The 20046-nt window shown below is 32.3% G+C and overlaps 3 protein-coding genes across 5 annotated transcripts; all 3 read right to left on the bottom strand.

Annotated features, from left to right (window-relative positions):
• Positions 1-1513: 1513 nt before the first annotated feature.
• Positions 1514-3026, bottom strand: LOC141701919 (uncharacterized). 2 transcript variants are annotated; one of them, XM_074505548.1, is made up of 2 exons: positions 2549-3026; positions 1514-1878 (listed from the first exon to the last, which is right to left on the bottom strand). In XM_074505548.1, the coding sequence occupies exons 1-2, from the start codon at positions 2770-2772 to the stop codon at positions 1671-1673; spliced, it is 432 nt and encodes a 143-aa protein (XP_074361649.1). In that variant the 5' UTR covers positions 2773-3026; the 3' UTR covers positions 1514-1670. The 2 variants fall into 2 exon arrangements, with proteins under 2 accessions (XP_074361649.1, XP_074361648.1); XM_074505547.1 differs by having other exon boundaries at positions 1539-1884.
• Positions 3027-3699: 673 nt separating this feature from the next.
• LOC141701922 (uncharacterized) lies at positions 3700-9415 on the bottom strand. 2 transcript variants are annotated; one of them, XM_074505550.1, is made up of 9 exons: positions 9041-9415; positions 7704-7807; positions 7534-7617; positions 7345-7442; positions 6632-6936; positions 5917-5973; positions 5174-5408; positions 4185-4386; positions 3700-4071 (listed from the first exon to the last, which is right to left on the bottom strand). In XM_074505550.1, the coding sequence occupies exons 2-9, from the start codon at positions 7794-7796 to the stop codon at positions 3988-3990; spliced, it is 1158 nt and encodes a 385-aa protein (XP_074361651.1). In that variant the 5' UTR covers positions 7797-7807; positions 9041-9415; the 3' UTR covers positions 3700-3987. The 2 variants fall into 2 exon arrangements, with proteins under 2 accessions (XP_074361651.1, XP_074361652.1); XM_074505551.1 differs by having other exon boundaries at positions 5917-5964; positions 9041-9411.
• Positions 9416-10255: 840 nt separating this feature from the next.
• Positions 10256-15281, bottom strand: LOC141701918 (ABC transporter F family member 5-like). The gene is made up of 9 exons (XM_074505546.1): positions 14278-15281; positions 13403-13744; positions 12960-13100; positions 12672-12851; positions 12382-12537; positions 11626-11727; positions 11391-11519; positions 10746-10850; positions 10256-10650 (listed from the first exon to the last, which is right to left on the bottom strand). Exons 1-9 carry the CDS (start codon positions 15175-15177, stop codon positions 10555-10557), a joined length of 2151 nt encoding a protein of 716 aa, XP_074361647.1. The 5' UTR covers positions 15178-15281; the 3' UTR covers positions 10256-10554.
• Between the last annotated feature and the right edge of the window lie 4765 nt (positions 15282-20046).

Raw genomic sequence — 20046 nt, 5'->3', positions numbered from 1 at the left:
ATTAGAGCGGGCAATTTGGTACACGACACGTGAACACGACACGAAAAATACGAATATGGGTTTTAATTTTTGGTACACGAAACACGAATGTACACTAATACAAAATTACACGATAGATTTAGTGTCGGATATGGGTTTCAATTTAGGTACACGAAATTACATGAAATAAATATATTTATAAATTAATATATATAACACATGCATATATTTATGTATATAATATAAATATAACATAAACATTTACAAGTTTTTATAGAATACTATGTAAAAATATATATATTTATATATACACTCTCCATATTTCATTAAATTATACGTTTAAATAGATTTTTTTATATATGATATGTATATATTTATTATATTAATTTTTAATTTAATATACTCGAAAAGTACACGGAAAGTACACGACACGACACGAAATCATTTCGGGTCAGATATAGGTTTCATGTTTACGTACACGAAACACGAAACTAGACGACACGAAAGTACACGACACGACCCGATTGGCCGCTCTACTTAATATCCTCTTCGTTGATCGTTTCTTACCCCTAAACCGCATCATTCTCGTCAACTTGCGCAACATCAATTTTCTTGAACCGCCAAAATTTCTTCTGAAGCCCCATTATCTTTCTATTTTTTTCCATCAATTCCAATTTTTCTTTTAGAAACATAATCATTTTCTGTTTTCTCCCTCTATCAGCCTCCGTCTCCCTCTCTATCCTTCTCTTTCCTCTTCTCTCCCTCTCTCTCTCGCTCTCTTTCTCTCTCTCGACCTCTCTCTCGCTCAGCGCATGTGTGTCGTTAGTACTACTAGGCTCGCTATTTTATTAAACAGGAAATAATAAAATGCTAAATTACTTATGTGACCCCTTTCCCATCACCAATAACGACTTGTTTCTATTTTTCCATCCTGTATTTTCTTTTATAGTAGCGAAATTTAATTATAATATTGTCATTAAAGTATGATCCGAGATGCACGTTAACTTTTAAATAAAAAATTGTGTATTTTTACTCATTAATTACAAGTTTCGTACGCTCCATTGCTAAATATTTTTTTCAATACTATATTTTTTTTGCCAGTGTTGTACGCGTTAATCCTATAATTAGTTTTTCAATAAATTATTTAAATTTACTTGACATTTAAATATTTTGTAATACTATCATTGATATTAATTAGTTTATAAAATCAAATTAGTTTAATAATTTATATCGGTTATAATCTTATATCTTGTGATACTAATACTCTCTCTGTTTTTTATTATATAACGTTTGACTTTTATGCACACACTTCTAAGTGCTTTGACCGCATAGTTATAATAATAATTTTTAATTTTTTCTTTTTTTAAATAAAAATATATAACTAAAATTTTAATTTACAAAAAGAAAATTTTAAAAAATATTATTTTATATATACAGTCAAAACGCTTGGAATTGTGTGCAATAAAATCAAACAACATATAAAAAAAATTGAGGAGTAATATATTATAATTTTACACAAAGCTCTGTCATAAACATGTTATGACTAACTCATCTCAATCCAAAATCACATTCAACCAACAACATTTGAATCAACCTTACATGTTTTGAACTCCTAAAACTTGTTATAAATCACAAAAACACCAACTACGTCCATGTGTACTCAATGACATATCTCCATATTTGTTCAGAATTCAAAGCTCATCATGAGAACAAGCATCTCCAGTGCAATGCTTCTTTGACACCTTCTCCTTTGTCTTGTGCACCACATCCTCCACCGCGCTAGCTGCTGATTTCGCGGTCTCCTCCACCGTCGATTTGGTCGATCCTACACTCTTCTTCACCGCCTCTTTCATCCATTCTTTTGCCCCTTCTTCGTCTACTTCTTCTTCAATCTTTGGCCTGAAACTGAAACTCATTCTCATTACTTACCCCACATTTTTCACTACAAACTGTCTCAACTTACAAACGCTCTAAAAAACAAAACAAATTAATCATTAATCGCCCAGTTTAACAATTTTACTGGCTAACTCAGATTTTATATGTATATTTGTATCAATATATAGCTGAACCAATCGATATACTTCCAAAAATAATTAACAATTATTTAAAATGAACTGGATTTAAAAAGACCATATTCATGATCTAATATTATTATTTTAACACTCCAATGAGTCGAAAACCCATTTTTGGATAAAAAGTGAATCACGGGTGTCCCCACCACTTCCCTCACTCGAAAACTTAAACTCGGATACCATGTCGTGAAGACTCCTTTCAATATTTTATATTATTACTGTAACAGTTTTGTCATACAGTGATAAGTTCGTTACAAACAAACTGATGTAATTGGAAGCAGAAGGCAAAAATAATTCTCCTTTTAATGTTAGAATATAATATAGATCCGTTTAAAACCTTCCTCTAACACCTTAATATTTTAGAGTCATCGATAACTCAACATGTAACTCATATGATAGCGTTTTAGTTAAGTTCCCTGAGGTAACCTCAAGAACCTCTAATTTTACGAGAAGCAAAAAGATGAATAACAGTGGTGGGCTAGAAATCGAAAACGTACTCGAGATTGGGAGGGAAAAGTTGTTGCTGAACATCATTGATGAGAGATTTAAGCTTGTGCAAAGAAGACATGGAGGAAGCTGTAACTATACCATACACATCTCTAAATCTATCAGAGATGCTTTGTTTTCCTTGCTCAACTGCACCTGTGGAGGCCATTATCTGAGGTAATATTATGATTAGCGAGAATATGAACACAACAACATTTCTCCTTGATTTTTCCATAACCAGATTGTTTTTGCAAATGTTTCATGAAGATTTGTAAAATATGTTTCTGTACATGTGTTGTGATAAAATACGATGATTGTGATAGATGTTGCTAAGATGGTGATGTGTAAAGAAGGGGGGACACGTGGAGGATATATCGTGTAGCTAGGCGGACTGAAAGCTGAACTTTTCAAACACGTACCATGAATTTAATGAATAAACATAGTACCGGGTTTGTAGTGCTGTCCGTATTTATCCTAGATTAATGTTCTGGGTCGTGATGAGATGATTAGGCATGTGTTTTTTTATATTGGTTATTACATCGAGTTTTAGTAACGTGTCCTCATCCTGCACTTCCACGTGTCAAAGAATAAAAGTTTCTGAGACTATATATATTTTTTTCCTGAAATTCGAAAATTGACTTTTACTTACGGTGTTAATTGTCGACCAAACTTATAATTGAATTTATAACTTATAACCTAATAAGTTAAATGTTATTAACGACATATTTTTTTCTCAATTTACTTTAATTTCTTGCTGATTTATTAACCTCAGTTTTAAAAAATATATTTTTAAAGGTTAATCTAACTTAAAATTCAGGAATTAAGATAATTATATTTAATAATTATTTTTTTTAGTTTATTTAAGAAAAAAATATTATGACTTATAAATAAAATTATCCAAACACTTATTTAATTTATAAGTATTCTTCTACTTATCACTTATATTTATTTTAAAGTTTTTTCACATTTTCATATTACAGTGAAAAAAATAGATAAATCTTACTGAACATTCAGGAGGATTTGGTGGAAAATGCTGGAAAACGAGATTTTGCATTTTAAATTACAATACCAGTATTTTAGCATCAATTAAAATGATTCATTTCCACAATTCCAGAGAGTAGTAATTTGCAGCAATCTTCAAGATATTCCAACAGTCGAGACGATCTTCAAATTTAATCTACATGTTCTTAAATTTTTATAGCACTTAAAGAGAAGGGTCAAAAATGAGATTACACACAAATGAAACCACTAATACTACACTGGGAAACATAAAATGAGTGTTCATCTGCACAAACCTCCCCACCCCCCCTAATGAACACCTCGCACAAAGTAACATAGAATAATACAAACGGCTGCTCTGCTTACATCCTTTTCCTCAGAAAGTGAAAAAATTTCTTACCTGGTTTGCAATGTTCAGGGTTTATATGTATATCGAAAAACTCTACAGATGCTACTCCCCTTGCAGCATGACAGCCTCTTTTGCTACAATCCATTCACCGACTCTGGAAGTTTCTTCCCCGGGATTCGAACAACTCTAAGGATAAGAAGAAACTCAAGGTCATATATACAATTTATGAACTGGAAACTGGCATGAACAATGCTCAGAATATGTCGTGATTCTAATGCATTATGATATTGGAAACTTACGTCAGAACAAGTATATATAAGTAGGGTCATCCAGTTCCAATTCTCTAAAGTATAATTATGTTTAGTTGTTGCTTGCTGTAAGAAATATAATAGCGAAGGCATTAGCTGCATTTCGTAGTGTCTGGATCCACCACAGAGCTCACATCTTCCGGGATCTCTGAGCTCTTCAGCAGCCAGTAGAGGCTTTCCACCATACGAATATCTGCACGTTTAGTAGCATGAAGTGTAAAAAGGGTTAATGAGAATGGCACCATGTACAGTACTCTAATCCTGTCTTGTTCTTAACACTTCTGAGGTAATTGTAGATCCCTTTAAAAGTCCAAATGACAAAAATGTTCTCTAGCATTGTAGTATTGGTAATAGAGGTCAAGGGTTCGAGCCTCACGGAGGGCATGTGTGTGAAGTAGTTAAATTTCTGTTACTGAGCTTAATCAAAATCCAAAAAAAGGATGACAATAATGAGGTTCAGATTTATAGAACTCACAGATCTAAAGCAAGTACAGAGATCAATAGAATATTGTTACAAGTGCACAAGTAAACTTCGCAAACAAACAAAAATAGTAACGAAGTAGATGGACTCGCTCACAGTCTACAAAAAACTAAAAACCCGTAGGATGACAAAATGATCGTAACCCAATTTACACTCTTACCGGATTGATATAAAGCAACTAATTTCAAAACTCTGGAACAAAGTTTTTTTATTTTTCTAATCAGGAAGCAAATTACAAGCTAACTATTTCTTACATATGTTTGTGAGCTTTCAAAAGTCAATTATGTAGTCTAAAAGTCATACAACTTGGAACAATATATTTCTAAAAACAACAGCGACAAAGTTGGTAGTAGCAGCATGTAGGTTGCAAAATCCTGTGAAGCTCTAGACAACCTAATTATTATATTTAACCTTCTAGCGAGTTACATTTTACTCAACTACCAAAAGATGTTAAAAAGCTAGCCTTGCTATGCGTATAGTAGTACTTCAGTTCCCTTACCTGAAGCATTGTTCTGGATGTGCATCTATTCGTTTCTTGAATTTCAGGTATGTCCTGCTAGCATTTAAAGCTCTATCATATTCATACGCCTCCTGATCCCATATTTCTTGTGATGCAGAGTCATCAGGGTAGTCTTGGTTGTCCTTAATAGAAAGTGCTGTATAGCTCAAACAAACCGAGGCAACATCTTTCTGGATTGTCTCTTCAAGAATATAAACATAAAAGCAAGGCAAAACTGCAACAGATGTAAACATAGTTATACTATAAGATGAAACCGTAGCCTACTTAAATTAAAAAACAAAGTTACTGGTAAATACTCCTATTAATTACAAGTATCCTGCTGTAACAAGTAAAAATAATCACGTGACAAAAGAATGCAGGCATTTTCCATTACTTCCACTGTTAACTATTCTTAGTTTGAATCCTTCAGAGAATTAAGGGAGAATTAACGCGAATAGGAATCTTCCCTTTTTTTTGTCAACATCAACAGTGATGTACGTTAGCAATTAAAGAAATAATAAAGCCCTATATTCCATACTAACATGCCGCAAACAATTATGACACTTCTGCCAAAATTAGGGACAAATCCCCTTCAACATTTCTGCCAAAATAGTTTGACCACATGATTTATACACTAGAATTGAAACAACCATCACACTCAACTACTACTTAATTACCGCACTTTTAATCATCCACATTAGTGGCTATCTCAGAAGAGTTAATATATTTGTTTGCTGACCCACCTTGAACCAGAGCATCGCCATTGTTTACATTAGCGGCAGCATTCCCACCTGCAATACCTTCCACAACTTGCAAATCAAGATGTATCATGTTCGCATTTTACGATATATCAATACCTACAACAACTAGCATTTACACAATCACTGTCGCCACCTGCCACCGCTAAAAAAAGGCATCATAACAATAATTTGTTCTAAGATAAGATAATTTAGCAGGCATATCTCAACCAGATATACAGATATGACCTACTTTGGAAAAACAATTTCACAGTATTTGGTTTTAACATGCACCTCTATGGGATTCAAAAATTAAAATTTGCTGCCAAGTATATGCTTAGATATGAGCCAAACCACTGAATTATGCTCGAGTCTGCTTAGGCTTGGAAGTATTGGAACCATACATTGTCATAAATTCTTGTGATTGTCTACTCGGCTGAGAAAGTTGTGTTCAATGAAATTTCAGATCAAGTTATTTTTGTACTCTTGGCTGCAGTGTAAATTTAACTTCTTCCTCGCGTAATTGTAATACCTGACTAAATTGTAGCTCAATAATGGGAACCAGAGACCACTTGCATGTCACCTGATAACAACTGGTAATAACCTACCATAGAACTACCATACAGAGGTACATACTTAAACATAACATAGTTGAATAACATTTTTTTGGAAAGATAAAATTACTAGTTACAAGTTCTTTCCCATGAAGCACAATATGTACCTGTTGTATCTTTGGAAGCTAATTTTATTGTTTGATTAGTGGATGAGGAATCTATTATTGCCTCGTCGTGATGAGGAAGGCTTTCCTTTTTAGAATGAGAAGCCAGGCTTGCAGCTTCAGAAAGTGCCTTGCCTAACTCCTCTAGATCTTCATCATCGTCATTCCCTTCATCAAAGGACCAAAAGTCATCCCGCCAATCAGCATTTGAAGGTTGACAAGAAGCATCAGGTAAGAGCACTTCCTCTACTCCAAAAGATTCTGAAGTCCTCCTACTGCTACATCTTTGAACACGTATAGCTTTCCAGCTGCTCGGATAAATTATAGTCAACAGGGCATATTGTGCATTCTTTTATAGAAACAAAGTTATAGAGAAAATAAAATATAACAACAGAAATTTGGGAATGAAAAGCAAATCATTTTAATGACAAACACGTTCCTACTGAGAGATTACAGACATTGGAGAGGGAAATCAAAATATATCAGAAATAATTAATTGACTTGGGGAGAAGAAACATAATGTACAAAGATAATGATACAAGTGTGGTAAACAATTGCCGATATTGACTATTTCATATCTCTTTAACTATATATCAGAAAATAAATTTATTAATAACGATTATCTGGTTATTAGCCCCATTCCCTTATATATATATAATTGTCAAAAGAGTTAGTAAATTCTTTGGTTATAATTCAGAAAAATAATATTGAAAGACCTTTCAGGGTCGCCCGCGCATGTTGCTGATGTACATCCAAAAACAAAGATTTGACGTTCTTCAATTGTCAAGGTCTTAGTTGATACTGGAGCATAAATCTGAAAGTTAAATTCAAAACAATAGAGAAAGTAAAGAAATGAAATCCATATCATCAAAAATAATACACGAATAAATTTCCATTATTCAAACCTGCGCAACTAGCAATAGACTAGTTCCACATGACGTGCACACACGCAAATTGTGTGGGATGGCCATATCTGGAACGGGCCAATCCTGCAAAGAGTATAACAATTTAAGTATTTCAAACAATTCATCCACTAACAACACGATAAGTTGTCATATTAGATGAAACTACTTACTGGAAGTCCACCAAATTTTGTCGTATAATGGTCGGATGCTTCATAAAAATCATCAGCCCACGGTCCTGGCATGCCTAAAATAACTTGTTCCATATCTTGCTAAGCTAAGAACATAAAAAGGTGAAAGATTTAATTTAATTCGAACGCAATTATACATTGTGAAGTAATGCCAGTAAAATGATAAAAACTCCATTTCGAAAAATTAGTTGAGTAAGGTAATTAGCAAACATATAACAACTAAATAACAAAACTTACACACACAGTTCAAATTAATAGAGTCTAAAAAGATGTAGATGTTTTTAAGCAGAAAGTAAATGTATGTGATTAGTTTCAAATGCAAGCTGTTAGAGCATCTCCAACCATATTCACCTGTTAGGTAAAAAGTCTAGGTGGCAACATGATTTAGATATTAGTTAAAAAGTATACCACTCCAACCATTAGACTTGTTAGCAATAATTTTAGATATCCTCCATCCCGTCTTCTATATTTGTTGATCCTCTAACCATTAGCTAAAATATCCACATCAGCTTTGATACCTTATTTAAAACTTAACCTACTCTGCATATTAATATATACATATATTTATATTACACTTAATATATATATATATAAATCAAAATATATTAAAATTCTTATTTTATATTTAATATTTTAAACTTTATTATATTTATTTTAATATACAATGCAAATTTTATGAATACAAATAGAAATAATATAATATAATATAATTATATATTTTATATTGTATATATATAAGTAATGTTTATTAATTATGTTTGATTATATTTAAATATGTTATTATATTTCAATTGAAATAATATTAAATTGATATTATATTTAATATATTTTCATTAAATATATTATTTATATTTTCACTTGTATTTAACTAAATATATACTAAAATTATTTTAACATATAAAATTTTCATATATATATATATATATATACATAGTAAAAAAATAATTTTATTGAAAATAGCTAACCATTATACCTAGTAGCACTGGAGTAAAACCTCTTATAGATTCAACAAATTTTTAGATAATGATCATTTAGCTAACCATTTTAGCTATTAGCCTTGGAGATGTACATGATTAATTAATGTATACAAATCACATTTTTATACTTAGTTGCATAGCACAATTAGGAAATATATAATCACCATTCAACAACACACATAGAGAGAGGGAGAGGGTGGGGGAGAGAGAGAGAGAGAGAGGGGGGGGGGAGGGAGAGAAGGGAGGGAGAGAGAGAGAGAGGGAGAGAGGGAGAGAGAGAGAGAGAGAGAGAGAGGGAGAGGGAGAGAGGGAGAGAGGGGGAGGGAGAGAGAGAGAGAGTACCTTGGGGAGTCTGGCTGGCCTGATGGAGCTGGCTGTTTGGCGGCTATATTCCGGCAGCTGCGGTATTGGGGGGAGATGAATGAAAAACACTTGCTTTTCAATTTCTTTTTTTTTTCTGGAATTATTTATATCGTCAAATCAAAATATATTAAAAAATTATCTCTTAAACTAATAAAGTTGAATAATTATAAACACTCCGTAGCGACTCCAACAATCTCATCCCATTCTCTCTATAAATAATATAAATAAATTAGCTCTTAACAATTTAGGAGCCAATTTTACACATTTTTTCCAACTATCCTCCTTAAACTCAATCTCTATTCATTTTTTAGTAGTTAAGTACATATACACATATACAAAATTTATTATATTGAGTACACGGGAAGAGAGAAATTATTATTTAACTAATTTAAGAGGGAGTATCACTCCTTATTGTTGAGAAAGCATTCGAAGATATTTATATTTTGAGAAGTGTTTAGGAGCTTGTTGGAGATAATTTTGAAATTCATTTCTTCAAAATTTAACTTAGGAGTATAAATTAAGTTATTGTTGAAGTTGCTGTTATTTGGAGCCTCATCAAATAATAAAATTAACATTATGCTTGTCTTTACAGGAACAATTTCAATTTTTTTAATAAAAATAATTTATTTATTTACTGGAATTAATGTCCAGGTTCGATTGGGGGATCAACTGATTTTGAAGATGCACCGAAGTTTAAAACATACTCTCCTGTTTTTTTAATTTATCGTTTTAATTTTTACACATTTTGTATTTTAACCGCATAATTAAAATTATCATTTATAAATTTTTTTTTTGTAAATAAAAGTAGATTACTTATATTTTAATTCACAAAAATAATTTTTAAAAATTATATTTCTAATTAACCGATCAAAATATATCAGAATGTGTGCAACAGTCAAAACCATAAAAAATATAGAGGGAGTACGCAATAAATTAAAAAAAATAGAGGGTACTTTTTACTGATTTCAGAATTAGACAAAAATTTAATTCAAGATTTTACTGAAGTTATTTTTCGAGATTCTGGCAATCGATTATTGATAATGCATATTTTCGACAAAAAAATCCGCATCTAAAAATTGCATAGAACCATTCTAAGACAAAAAAATCAGCATCTAAAAATTGCATAGAACCAATCTAATACAACAGAACAAGAAAGTTTGGAATGTATCACTGGTCACATGCTCTACTCCCAACTGTACTACAAAACAAAAACATTGAATTATAAGAATCAATATTCAAGATACAGGGGAGACTGGAATGAATTAATATTTCCCAAGAATCCTCCAGTGTTAAAACTGCATAAACCATGTAGCATGATTTTCAGACAATACAAAGAATATGTAATACCTTATCCAAGCTTTTATTCTACAATTTAATTTGAGATATTCCTAAACGTGTTATATATACATCAACGAGGGTAGCTCGCGCAGGGCCACCTAGAATTTTATACAGACGATCAGCAGTTCTGTTGGTCGAAGGCGAACTCAATTCAGTTATTTCCACCTTTTAGCATTCTTCATTCCCTTGGACTTCTGTTTTGCCTGCTGAAATGCCTGCACTTTCTGCTTCTTTCTAGCTTCCCTCTCAGCCTGGTAATTTTGTACATAGAATTGTCAACTATTGTCACATTAAACTTATATACATCAAACATGGAAAAAAAGATGTCTAGTGGAGGTAATTTTACCTTTGACATTTTGGATTTGGCTTTTGTTTTTGGTGATTTTTCCTCAAGCTCAGCCTCCCGTTCAAGTTCCCTCTCCCTTGCATCTAGGTTCTTCTCTAGATAATACTGTGACATGGAAATTCTTGTCAGTCAAAATCGCAATATATAGCAGAAACAAGTTCACTGTACTTTTAATACATTTTAACCAACTCAGTCCCAGTCTATACAGAAACAAATGTCTGCTCGATTTAGTAAATAGCATCCCCACTAGTAATGAGATTTAGTATACTCACATATGAATGTGTGGACTTGAAATACAGAACCACTAATGGAAACAAGAGGTACAGTAGTCAAAGAATTATGTATATATTAAGGCTAGAGATATTTAGTACACTTCTGCTTAAAATTATGGTAGGTGGTGAAGAGTTCTAAATCTCTGCTGTGGTATTTCATAGGAGGTCAGACTAAGATGACACACAGATAGATGGAAGTACAAAATGAACCAACAAGAGGAGGAAACGGCATGAAACATTCTATATTGTATAAAAGACGATCAGAGAAATTTCCCATATGCTAAACATGTAACTGGTCATTCCATCTATGGTATGCTATGTAGGCATTAAAGCTCAATATTATATATTATTAACTGCTACAATGCAGACTTACATTATAGTCGCCCATATAGTCTTGAAGATTTCCATCCTTCACTTCTAAAACTCTGTTAACTATTTGCTTTATAAAGTATCGGTCATGAGAAACAGTAATGACAGTTCCTTTATACTCCGATATTGCCTCCTAATATTAAAGAACAGCCACAAAATTAGGAAGGAAAAACAAATAATAATATGTGAGACGGCAAAATGTTAAATCACACACACAGAAAAGCAAACAATCACCAAACCTCAAGCATCTCTTTTGTAGGTATATCCAAGTGATTGGTGGGTTCATCCAGAACTAGCAATGTAGAAGGTGTTACCATGAACTTGCAAAAGGAAAGGCGAGCCTGAAAATGTATATGATTCCAGGTTTATTCAGCTGAACAATAGTAATCTAGAGTAAGAGACACTAAACAAAGTTAAGTACTACAGAAATGTCACAGGTGCCTTCTGTGGCTTGTAGTGTTTATGTGCAACCGCATACAGATATTGTATACACTCACAATAAGATAGATGTTCTTACATTTCATCTCTTTCTAATCTTAATAATGACTTTTATGAAACAAAAATGCTCGTATAAGGGCTATGATGTATGACCAAGTAAACAATAGTTCTAAAAAAAAACTTAACCACCAGTTTACCACTTTACCTCTTCTTAACAGCTTACAGGACAAGAATAAAAGTTTGGCTATTTCGCATAACAGACGTTCTTATTATGATAATATGATGTCATATGTAGTTTAATATAACATATTCAATTAACTTGCTCCTGGTAAATTTCTGGAACTTCACCTTGGGTGACATGCATAACAGATGTGAAGAAAGATACAGATAGAAATGAATATGGCTAATAGCAATAAGACTAAACACTCAATACAGTTTATGAAGAATTATTTTAGAAAAAAAAAATACAAAATTCCTTAAGCGTAATCGATTAAGGTAAGGTGACCAGTACATTACATGAATCCGCTTAAAAAGAGTAGAAACAACTAGATCATTACCTTCTCACCGCCACTCAAAAGAGAGACCTTCCTATCAAGCATATCAGCCTTGAAATTACAACGTCCAAGAAGCCCCTTTATATCATCCAGTCTCCAGTCCTCTGCTACTTCCGCTACAGTGTCCAGCACTGTTTTATCTAGGTCAAGTGCTTCAGCCTGAAAATTTGATAGATTATTCACATAAGTATATATTTTTATTTGTAATAGTATAAGAACCCCAGCCAACTGACAAACCTAAATTTACTCTGACTACAAGGTCACATATAAAAATGGTGCTGACTTGTACATGCCTGATTTTGCTCGAAATAGTTTGGCAACACATTATGCTCTCCAAGCAACACTTCACCTCTTGTTGGCTCTGCTAATCCCATTAGTAGTTTAAGCAATGTACTTTTCCCACACCCATTGGGACCAAGAATAGCAACTTTCTCCCCTTTTTCAATTGTTAAATTTGCATTCTTGAAGAGAACCTGGTTAAACAATCAACAAGGTAAGTAGCACACAAGTAAGTTACACATACCAATATTTAGTACTTATCAGTTCTGCTCTTTCTCAAAAGCGAGCTTAGAATTTATTACCTGATCACCGTAGCTGAATTCAAGATTCTTGATCATTGCAACTGTTCTTCCACTTCTTCCGCGCTCAGGGAACCTGATCTTCATTTGTTTCCTAATAAATGGCTTATCAACCTGTTCCTCATCCTGAAGTTTTTCCAGCTTCTGTTTCACACAAGAAACACATATTAGCATACATATAATATATGCAGAAAGTATTCGGCTAGATACTTGTTAAAGTAAATTATTGAGATGGATGAAGACTCGTCGTTCTGCATAGTTTTTTGGTCCTCCCCTCCTCTGATAATAATTCGAAGTTAAGCCAAGATCGAAATCAAGCTCACTTTAGGATATATATGTCGGAAAGGTTACAAAATACTAATACTGCTTCATGAATTGCATGGCTTCAGCCATTTTTTGCAGCAGGCCATTAATAAGTAGAAATGAAAATTAGCTCTCCAATGTACCTTTCCAGCGGATGAGGCACGTCCTGAATTTGCTCCTGCCCCTAGCCTGGTTATTAAACCTTTAGTGTGCTCAATTTCTTTCTGTTGCTTCTCCCATGCTGCAAATTGAGCTTCAATCCATGCTGCCTTTTGGATAATAAATTCAGAATAATTCCCCATGAAAGTTCTGGATACACCCATATCAGTTTCAACAATTTTTGTGCATAATTGGTCAAGGAAAGCCCTGTCATGAGATATAATAACCATGGGCACGTCCTGCTTATTCAGATAACCTTCGAGCCACTCAATGGTGTCAAGATCAAGATGATTGGTAGGTTCATCCAAAAGTAACAAATCTGGATCCTGCATATGTTATGTATTATCCAGTCAAAAACAGATCTCTTATTTATGATGCATATTACAGATGTAGCAAATTAACAAACAATTTTCAATATAGAAAGCGCAATTGAAGTGTGCACATCAACAACTACAGACAACCAGTAGTTTAACACACATCCAATAACAATTATAATTCCACTAAATTTGAAAAAGAACATATTTAGCTCAATCATCAATCGAACATGAATGATATGTAATGTTACTAGCTGCAAGAAAGTCACTCACTCTATTCAGACCAAACTTTCAAAACTAGACAACTCCACATTGCATGCACATAGTCCTATAAGCAAAAAAATTCTTTGATGGAAGTTTCAATATAGTTTTATAAGTTACCACCATAAATTCCTTATATACACCATGTCAATATAACCACAAGTCAACTTTGCTCAATAGTAATAGTCTATAGAGCTCAAATAAGGACACAGCACAAACTTCTACAACCTAAGGAGCCTAACTTATGAAACATTAATTTACCAATAAAAAACACAATCACAAACCTGAAGCAAAATCTTCCCAAGCGACATTCTCATTTGCCACCCACCACTAAACGACGCCACCAACCTATCTGAATCCTCCTCTGCAAACCCAAGTCCAGTCATCAACTTACTAATCTTCACATCCACAACATCCAAATCCACAGCCTGCGCCCGTCTCTGCAACAAATCAAACTCATCCAACAACCTCCCCATCAACTCCAAATCCTCAACAGAACCCTCAATTGCCTTCTGCACCTTCTCCAACCTCCCTGCAATCTCCATCTCCTCCTTAAACGCACTCATAAACTCTTCCTTCACCGTCCTACTCAACGAAACCTCAAACTCCTGACTCAAAAACGATATCCTCATATTCGATTTCGCCTTGATCACATTCCCCGAATCAGGTTCTTCCATCCCAGCAATAATCCTCATTTGTGTCGTCTTCCCCGCGCCATTAACACCTACTAAGCCTACTTTTTCGCCTTTCTTAACTTCCCAGCTAATATCCTTCAACACAGTCACACCCTTATAACCCTTAGTCACATTCTCTAACCTAACCCCAGACGAAATACTCGAAGCACCACTCCCAGATTGTCTATTCCCCCGTTTATAATCGACATTCTCCGAAGAAGAATTCTTCGAAAACAACGATTCTATATCATCTTTCACACTTGTTTCAGCTGTATCAACAGCTACAGCTGATAATCTAGGTGGGTTTTTAGTGTAATTAGTATTTCTAGCATTAAACCCAGCTACGCATTTCATCGAACACTTGGTGGGCATGATGGATTGAGCCGGTATTTGAGTTAAAACTGGCCGGAAACGTTGCCGGAAAGATGGTTTCCGAGCATCGGAGAGTGATGTTCCGGTGAGGAATGATGAACTGAGGTCTATGAGTTGAAGCTTAGTGGCTAAATCCATGGCTGATAGATAGATACAGAAACTGTATGTATGTATGTATCTATGTCTCTTATCTTTCCTTAGCTCATGGAAACAACAAAAGAATTGTCTGTGTGCCTGTTATTAGTACTGTCTGAAATTTAATACAAAAAAATGCTGTAATATTAATTTAAAGATATTTTATTATTTGGAAGTTATTAAGATAGTAGTATAAATTATTTTTAGTAAATTAAAACAGACCACATATTTTTTTTAATTAAATTTATACTGCACCACATATTTTAAGATTGTAAGAAATGTTGATGAGAATTACGTGTATAACTGTTGCGTGACACAATAAACTACTGTACTACTATCAAAATTTGTTACTATTCATTGACCACACGAGTGGTCATAAATTTATGAGATTTCTCACATAAGTTCTATAGAAACAAATATTTTTAATTAAATTTCTTTTCCAGTTTTAATTGTATAGAAGACTTTAGTATAATCTTGTAAGTTAAACGGTACGTTCTACGTCCTCCTTATTTTTTAACGGTTTTTTTTAATATTAGATGTATACTTCAAGGTTATTACGAAATATAATTTTATAATTTATTTTTAACATTTTTTATATAACAATTTAAACATCATATTTTTGTTTAAAAGAAGAGCAAATTTAAAATAATTTAGGTGATTATAATTTATAAAAGATTTAAAAAATATGACGAGTCTTGGTACCCGACATAAAAACCTGGAGGAACGGAGAGAATGGGCATGTCTGGCATCTTAATATCTTACTTACAAGGGTCTATCCCTTATAAACCCGTAATAATTTATCGACGACTATTTATTAATCCAACTTATAAGTTAAAATTTTAATTTTAACTTATAAAACGATAAATTAAATGTTAGTAACGACGTACTTTTTCCAACTATTTTTGATATTTCTCCTTTTTATTAACTTTAATTTTAAAATACATATTTTTAAATATTAATCTAATTTAAAATTCATAAATTAAGATAATTATATTTAAAAATAATTTATTTATTTAAGTAAAAAAAATAGCTGACATATAAGTAAAATTATCCAAACACTTATATAACTTATAAGTATTAATCTATTATTGCTTTTAAGTCACTTGTTTTTTTTAATTCACAAGTTACCTATTTTAAAATTTTTCAAACGGGCATAATATATATTTATTCAGATTTAAGATTAGTAGTATTCAATAATTAACGATTTAGAGTATTTGTCAATGATTATAATATAAATATATCTTATACCTCGTTTGTTTCGTCAATTACCAGTTATATAGGAATTTTAACTTTTCCGTAACTAAGTTAGAATTACAAATTTCAAGTTAATTAAAAAAATCTGTGTTTGGTTTATTATTATGCAACCATAAGTTACATAGTTAAATTTGGTGAGTAGTTAATATTTTTATATTACTTAGGTAACTACGTTCTAATGTTTTTTGATTACTACATAAACTAAACACCGTAACTCTTTTTTGTTCCTGGAAATTTTAAGTTATATAATTGGGTTATATAAAAAAAACAAGGTCCTAGATATACTAATAGTAGTTCTAGTAGTAATCGATATATACCGATTTATGTGTCGACGATATGGTTGTAAAAATCGATAATCGTTAATAATTTGTTTAGATATTGATTAGGGATTAATCGACAAATCGAAACAAAAAAGGATATATTTAAATATTTTAATAATATTTAATATATTTACCTTATTTGTTATGAAATATATAATTAAAAAATAATTTATAAATATCAATCGAATTTTAAAAAATAGATCGGACAAATATTTTTTAAAAATTAATCAGGAATTTTTTTTAAAATCGAGAATTTTTAGAATAGTGGTTGAGGATTATAATAAGAAAATATAGAGATAACGCCGGGGCCAAACCACACGTTCATATTTGTGGTTCAGGTTCTGCGGAGAATCTTTTACAACCAGTCTTGTAATGCCACGTGTACTGTAAACACCTGGTACTCTATTTAGCCACGTAGGTCACAGATTTTATATCTTCTTATTTTTTTTATATTTCCATCTTCTCTCCCCTTTAAAAACAGTAATTAATTTAGTTAATGAGATTTCGGAAATCAGAACAAAACGGATAGTTTAGATGTCGATTTGTGATTTATCCTACGATTTTTAAAAAATTGGATAATGTTTTGGTGATGTTTAAAAAATTGGTCAATTTCTACAAAATAGCCTCATACTCTAATAATTTTTTTTCAAAATTATTGTTTACGTTCAAGTAAATTAAATTACTCATGTAATTATAGTATCATGCACTCATGGAGTTCTAAAAATCGACCATTAATTGGTGATTAATCGCTGTTCGGTAGAAATCGAACTTATTAAGCGAAAATCGGGTATTATTTTTTACAAAAATCGGTCAAAAATCGGATTAATCGATCAACAAATATTCAGAAAAAAATAAAAATAAAATATATAAATTTGTAAAATAATTACAAAAATAATACTCCATCTGTCCCATTAAATTTTATACATTACTTTTCAGCATGCTGTTCAATGCTCCTTTAAAACATAACTCCACAATATTTTTTTTAAAAAAAATTTCTGAATAAAAGTTTCATGTTTAAACTTTTATTAAAAAAAATAATATGAAACTATACTTTATAGAAACCTCGAAATACGTGCAAACAGTGTATGTATAAAAATCAATGGGACGGAGGGAGTAATCTCGTATACATATTTACTATTTTAAATGGTTAAATAATAAACTTTCTTAATTTTTTAATCTTAAATTGACCTCAATTCATAAATTAAATTTTAAGAATTGTGTTTACTTTAATAATATTTCATATTTTAAATTTATTTGCATAAATATTTATAAAAATTATATATGTATAATTAAAATAGTAAAATAATTACATGTATTATAAATTATAAATAAAAATAATATTAAATTAGTTCCGATTAATAATCCTATTAATCATTCCGATTAATACCCGATTTCCCGATTACCCGATTAGTCCTCGACGGTGCTTTCACCGACTCAGCCCGATTCACCCTAGTGTCATGAGGCCCAAGACCTGGTTGAAATTGTCCAGCAGTGAGCAGATCAGTGCAATCAATACACAATGCAAGAAAAAAAATATGGCGGCTTTGCAAGGTGCATTTTACATTTTAAAGTAACTAGTAAGAAATGAAGTGGCTAGAATGCTAGATACTCAGGCCAATGCGGCTTGGAAAACAGAACTGGTCTAGTATCAAATGTGCAACCTTCTGAAAGAGTGGAAGAATTCAAGAATTACTCGATATTTCTGCGAAGAATTGTTTGATGTGAATTCAAAGACTTGTTAGCATTGTGGTTAACATGAAGAAATAGTCTAGGGGCCATCAGTAAAGTATGTGTTACTCTGGTTAAGAGCGCTCATTGGGGCATGTTGGCGAATGATCACTATTGTTTTAGGTGGCATAGTTGAAAAATCGGAACCTTGGTCTGAGAACAAGCAAGCGGAGAATGTACTAAAGATTGCAGAATGTTGAGCTAACATGGAGAAGCAAGCCACAAAACTGGAGGAGACGTCCTAGAAGGGAGATTGGCCTCCGAATCAGCTTTGAAAGGAAACAACAGTCGTAGGAGTGGTTGTTAAAGTTAGTTTAGTATCTGATATAGAGAATGGTGGGCTTGCTAGTACTTCCAAGAGTTCCAACACAATGCAGCAGAAAGAAGGAACAGAATTGGAAGCTCTGCTGCTTGAAATGGATACTGAGACGACGATTGAATTGGATTTATCGAGTATTTCCCTATTCTGCAGGATAAGTTCTTGCTGTAGGAGGTTCTCTCTCTGCTAATTTGCATTAGGTTATTTTGGTCGATGCCCTTCTCTACTGAGTAGTCCATCTAGAACCTTAAGACGTTAGAGAAAAGCATGAACATGATCTTACCATTGTCTACTAAGCAGTCCATCTAAATAAAATCTTAAGACGTTAGAAAAAGGCATGAACAAGATCTTATACTCTTTAACACCCGGATCTGCTTCAGTTTCACTATGTACATCAGTACATGTCTAGAAGAAACCATATGACATCCATTAACCATGCATCATTGAATTACTGGTTTCAAACAGTAACTAATACTTAGTTCTATAAACATAATAACATGAGTTCAAGAGAATTCAAGTCTGATACAGTATGCTGCACCACAAGTAATCCATGTTATCAGATCTTTTGGACTCCAATTTTTTTTTACAAACAGGAACAAAATCGAAATCGAAACAATTCTCAAACTTAAAACATTTTTATGTTCCAAATATTCTCAAATACCTTCTTTCTATTCACGGGAATAAAAAACCTTTTAATTCCAAATTTTTCATACAACAATCCTTAAATAAATGTAAAAAGAAAAATGTAACATAGTCTGTAAATAACATAGCCTGTCTTATGTGGAGGTTTAAACCTCCTCTTTGATAAAGAAGTGAACTTTCCTCTATAATTTTAGTAATATATTTACAGGTGTAGTCTATACTGCTCTTTACGGATAAAAGATTGATGTAGTGGTTGAGATTTTGATTTCTCGAAAAGAGGTCAAGCATCTTACTCGTGACGTGTGTGCGGGCTTAGCAATAAGAAGAAAGGTATTGCTCTTTGTTTTTCGTTTTATTTTTCTTCAAAATATGGCTGCTTAAGTCTACATTCTTTTAGTTTATACAAATGAGTCAAATATTGCAGGCCACTGATGCCTGCAACTGTGTAACTGTGTTATGCATCATAGTTCTGACTGTACCAAATATATGTTTCAATAATATCATCATTTCTCTTTCGGCGCCTGAATGAGAAATTAAAAAGAATCTCAATACACTTAAACTTTAATAATTATAAGAGAAAATATTCATTTGTCGAGATCAAAAGTACAT

Source organism: Apium graveolens, unplaced genomic scaffold (genome assembly GCF_009905375.1).
Source record: "Apium graveolens cultivar Ventura unplaced genomic scaffold, ASM990537v1 ctg447, whole genome shotgun sequence".
NCBI lineage: Eukaryota > Viridiplantae > Streptophyta > Magnoliopsida > Apiales > Apiaceae > Apium > Apium graveolens.
This window is presented reverse-complemented; position numbering and strand designations above follow the sequence as displayed.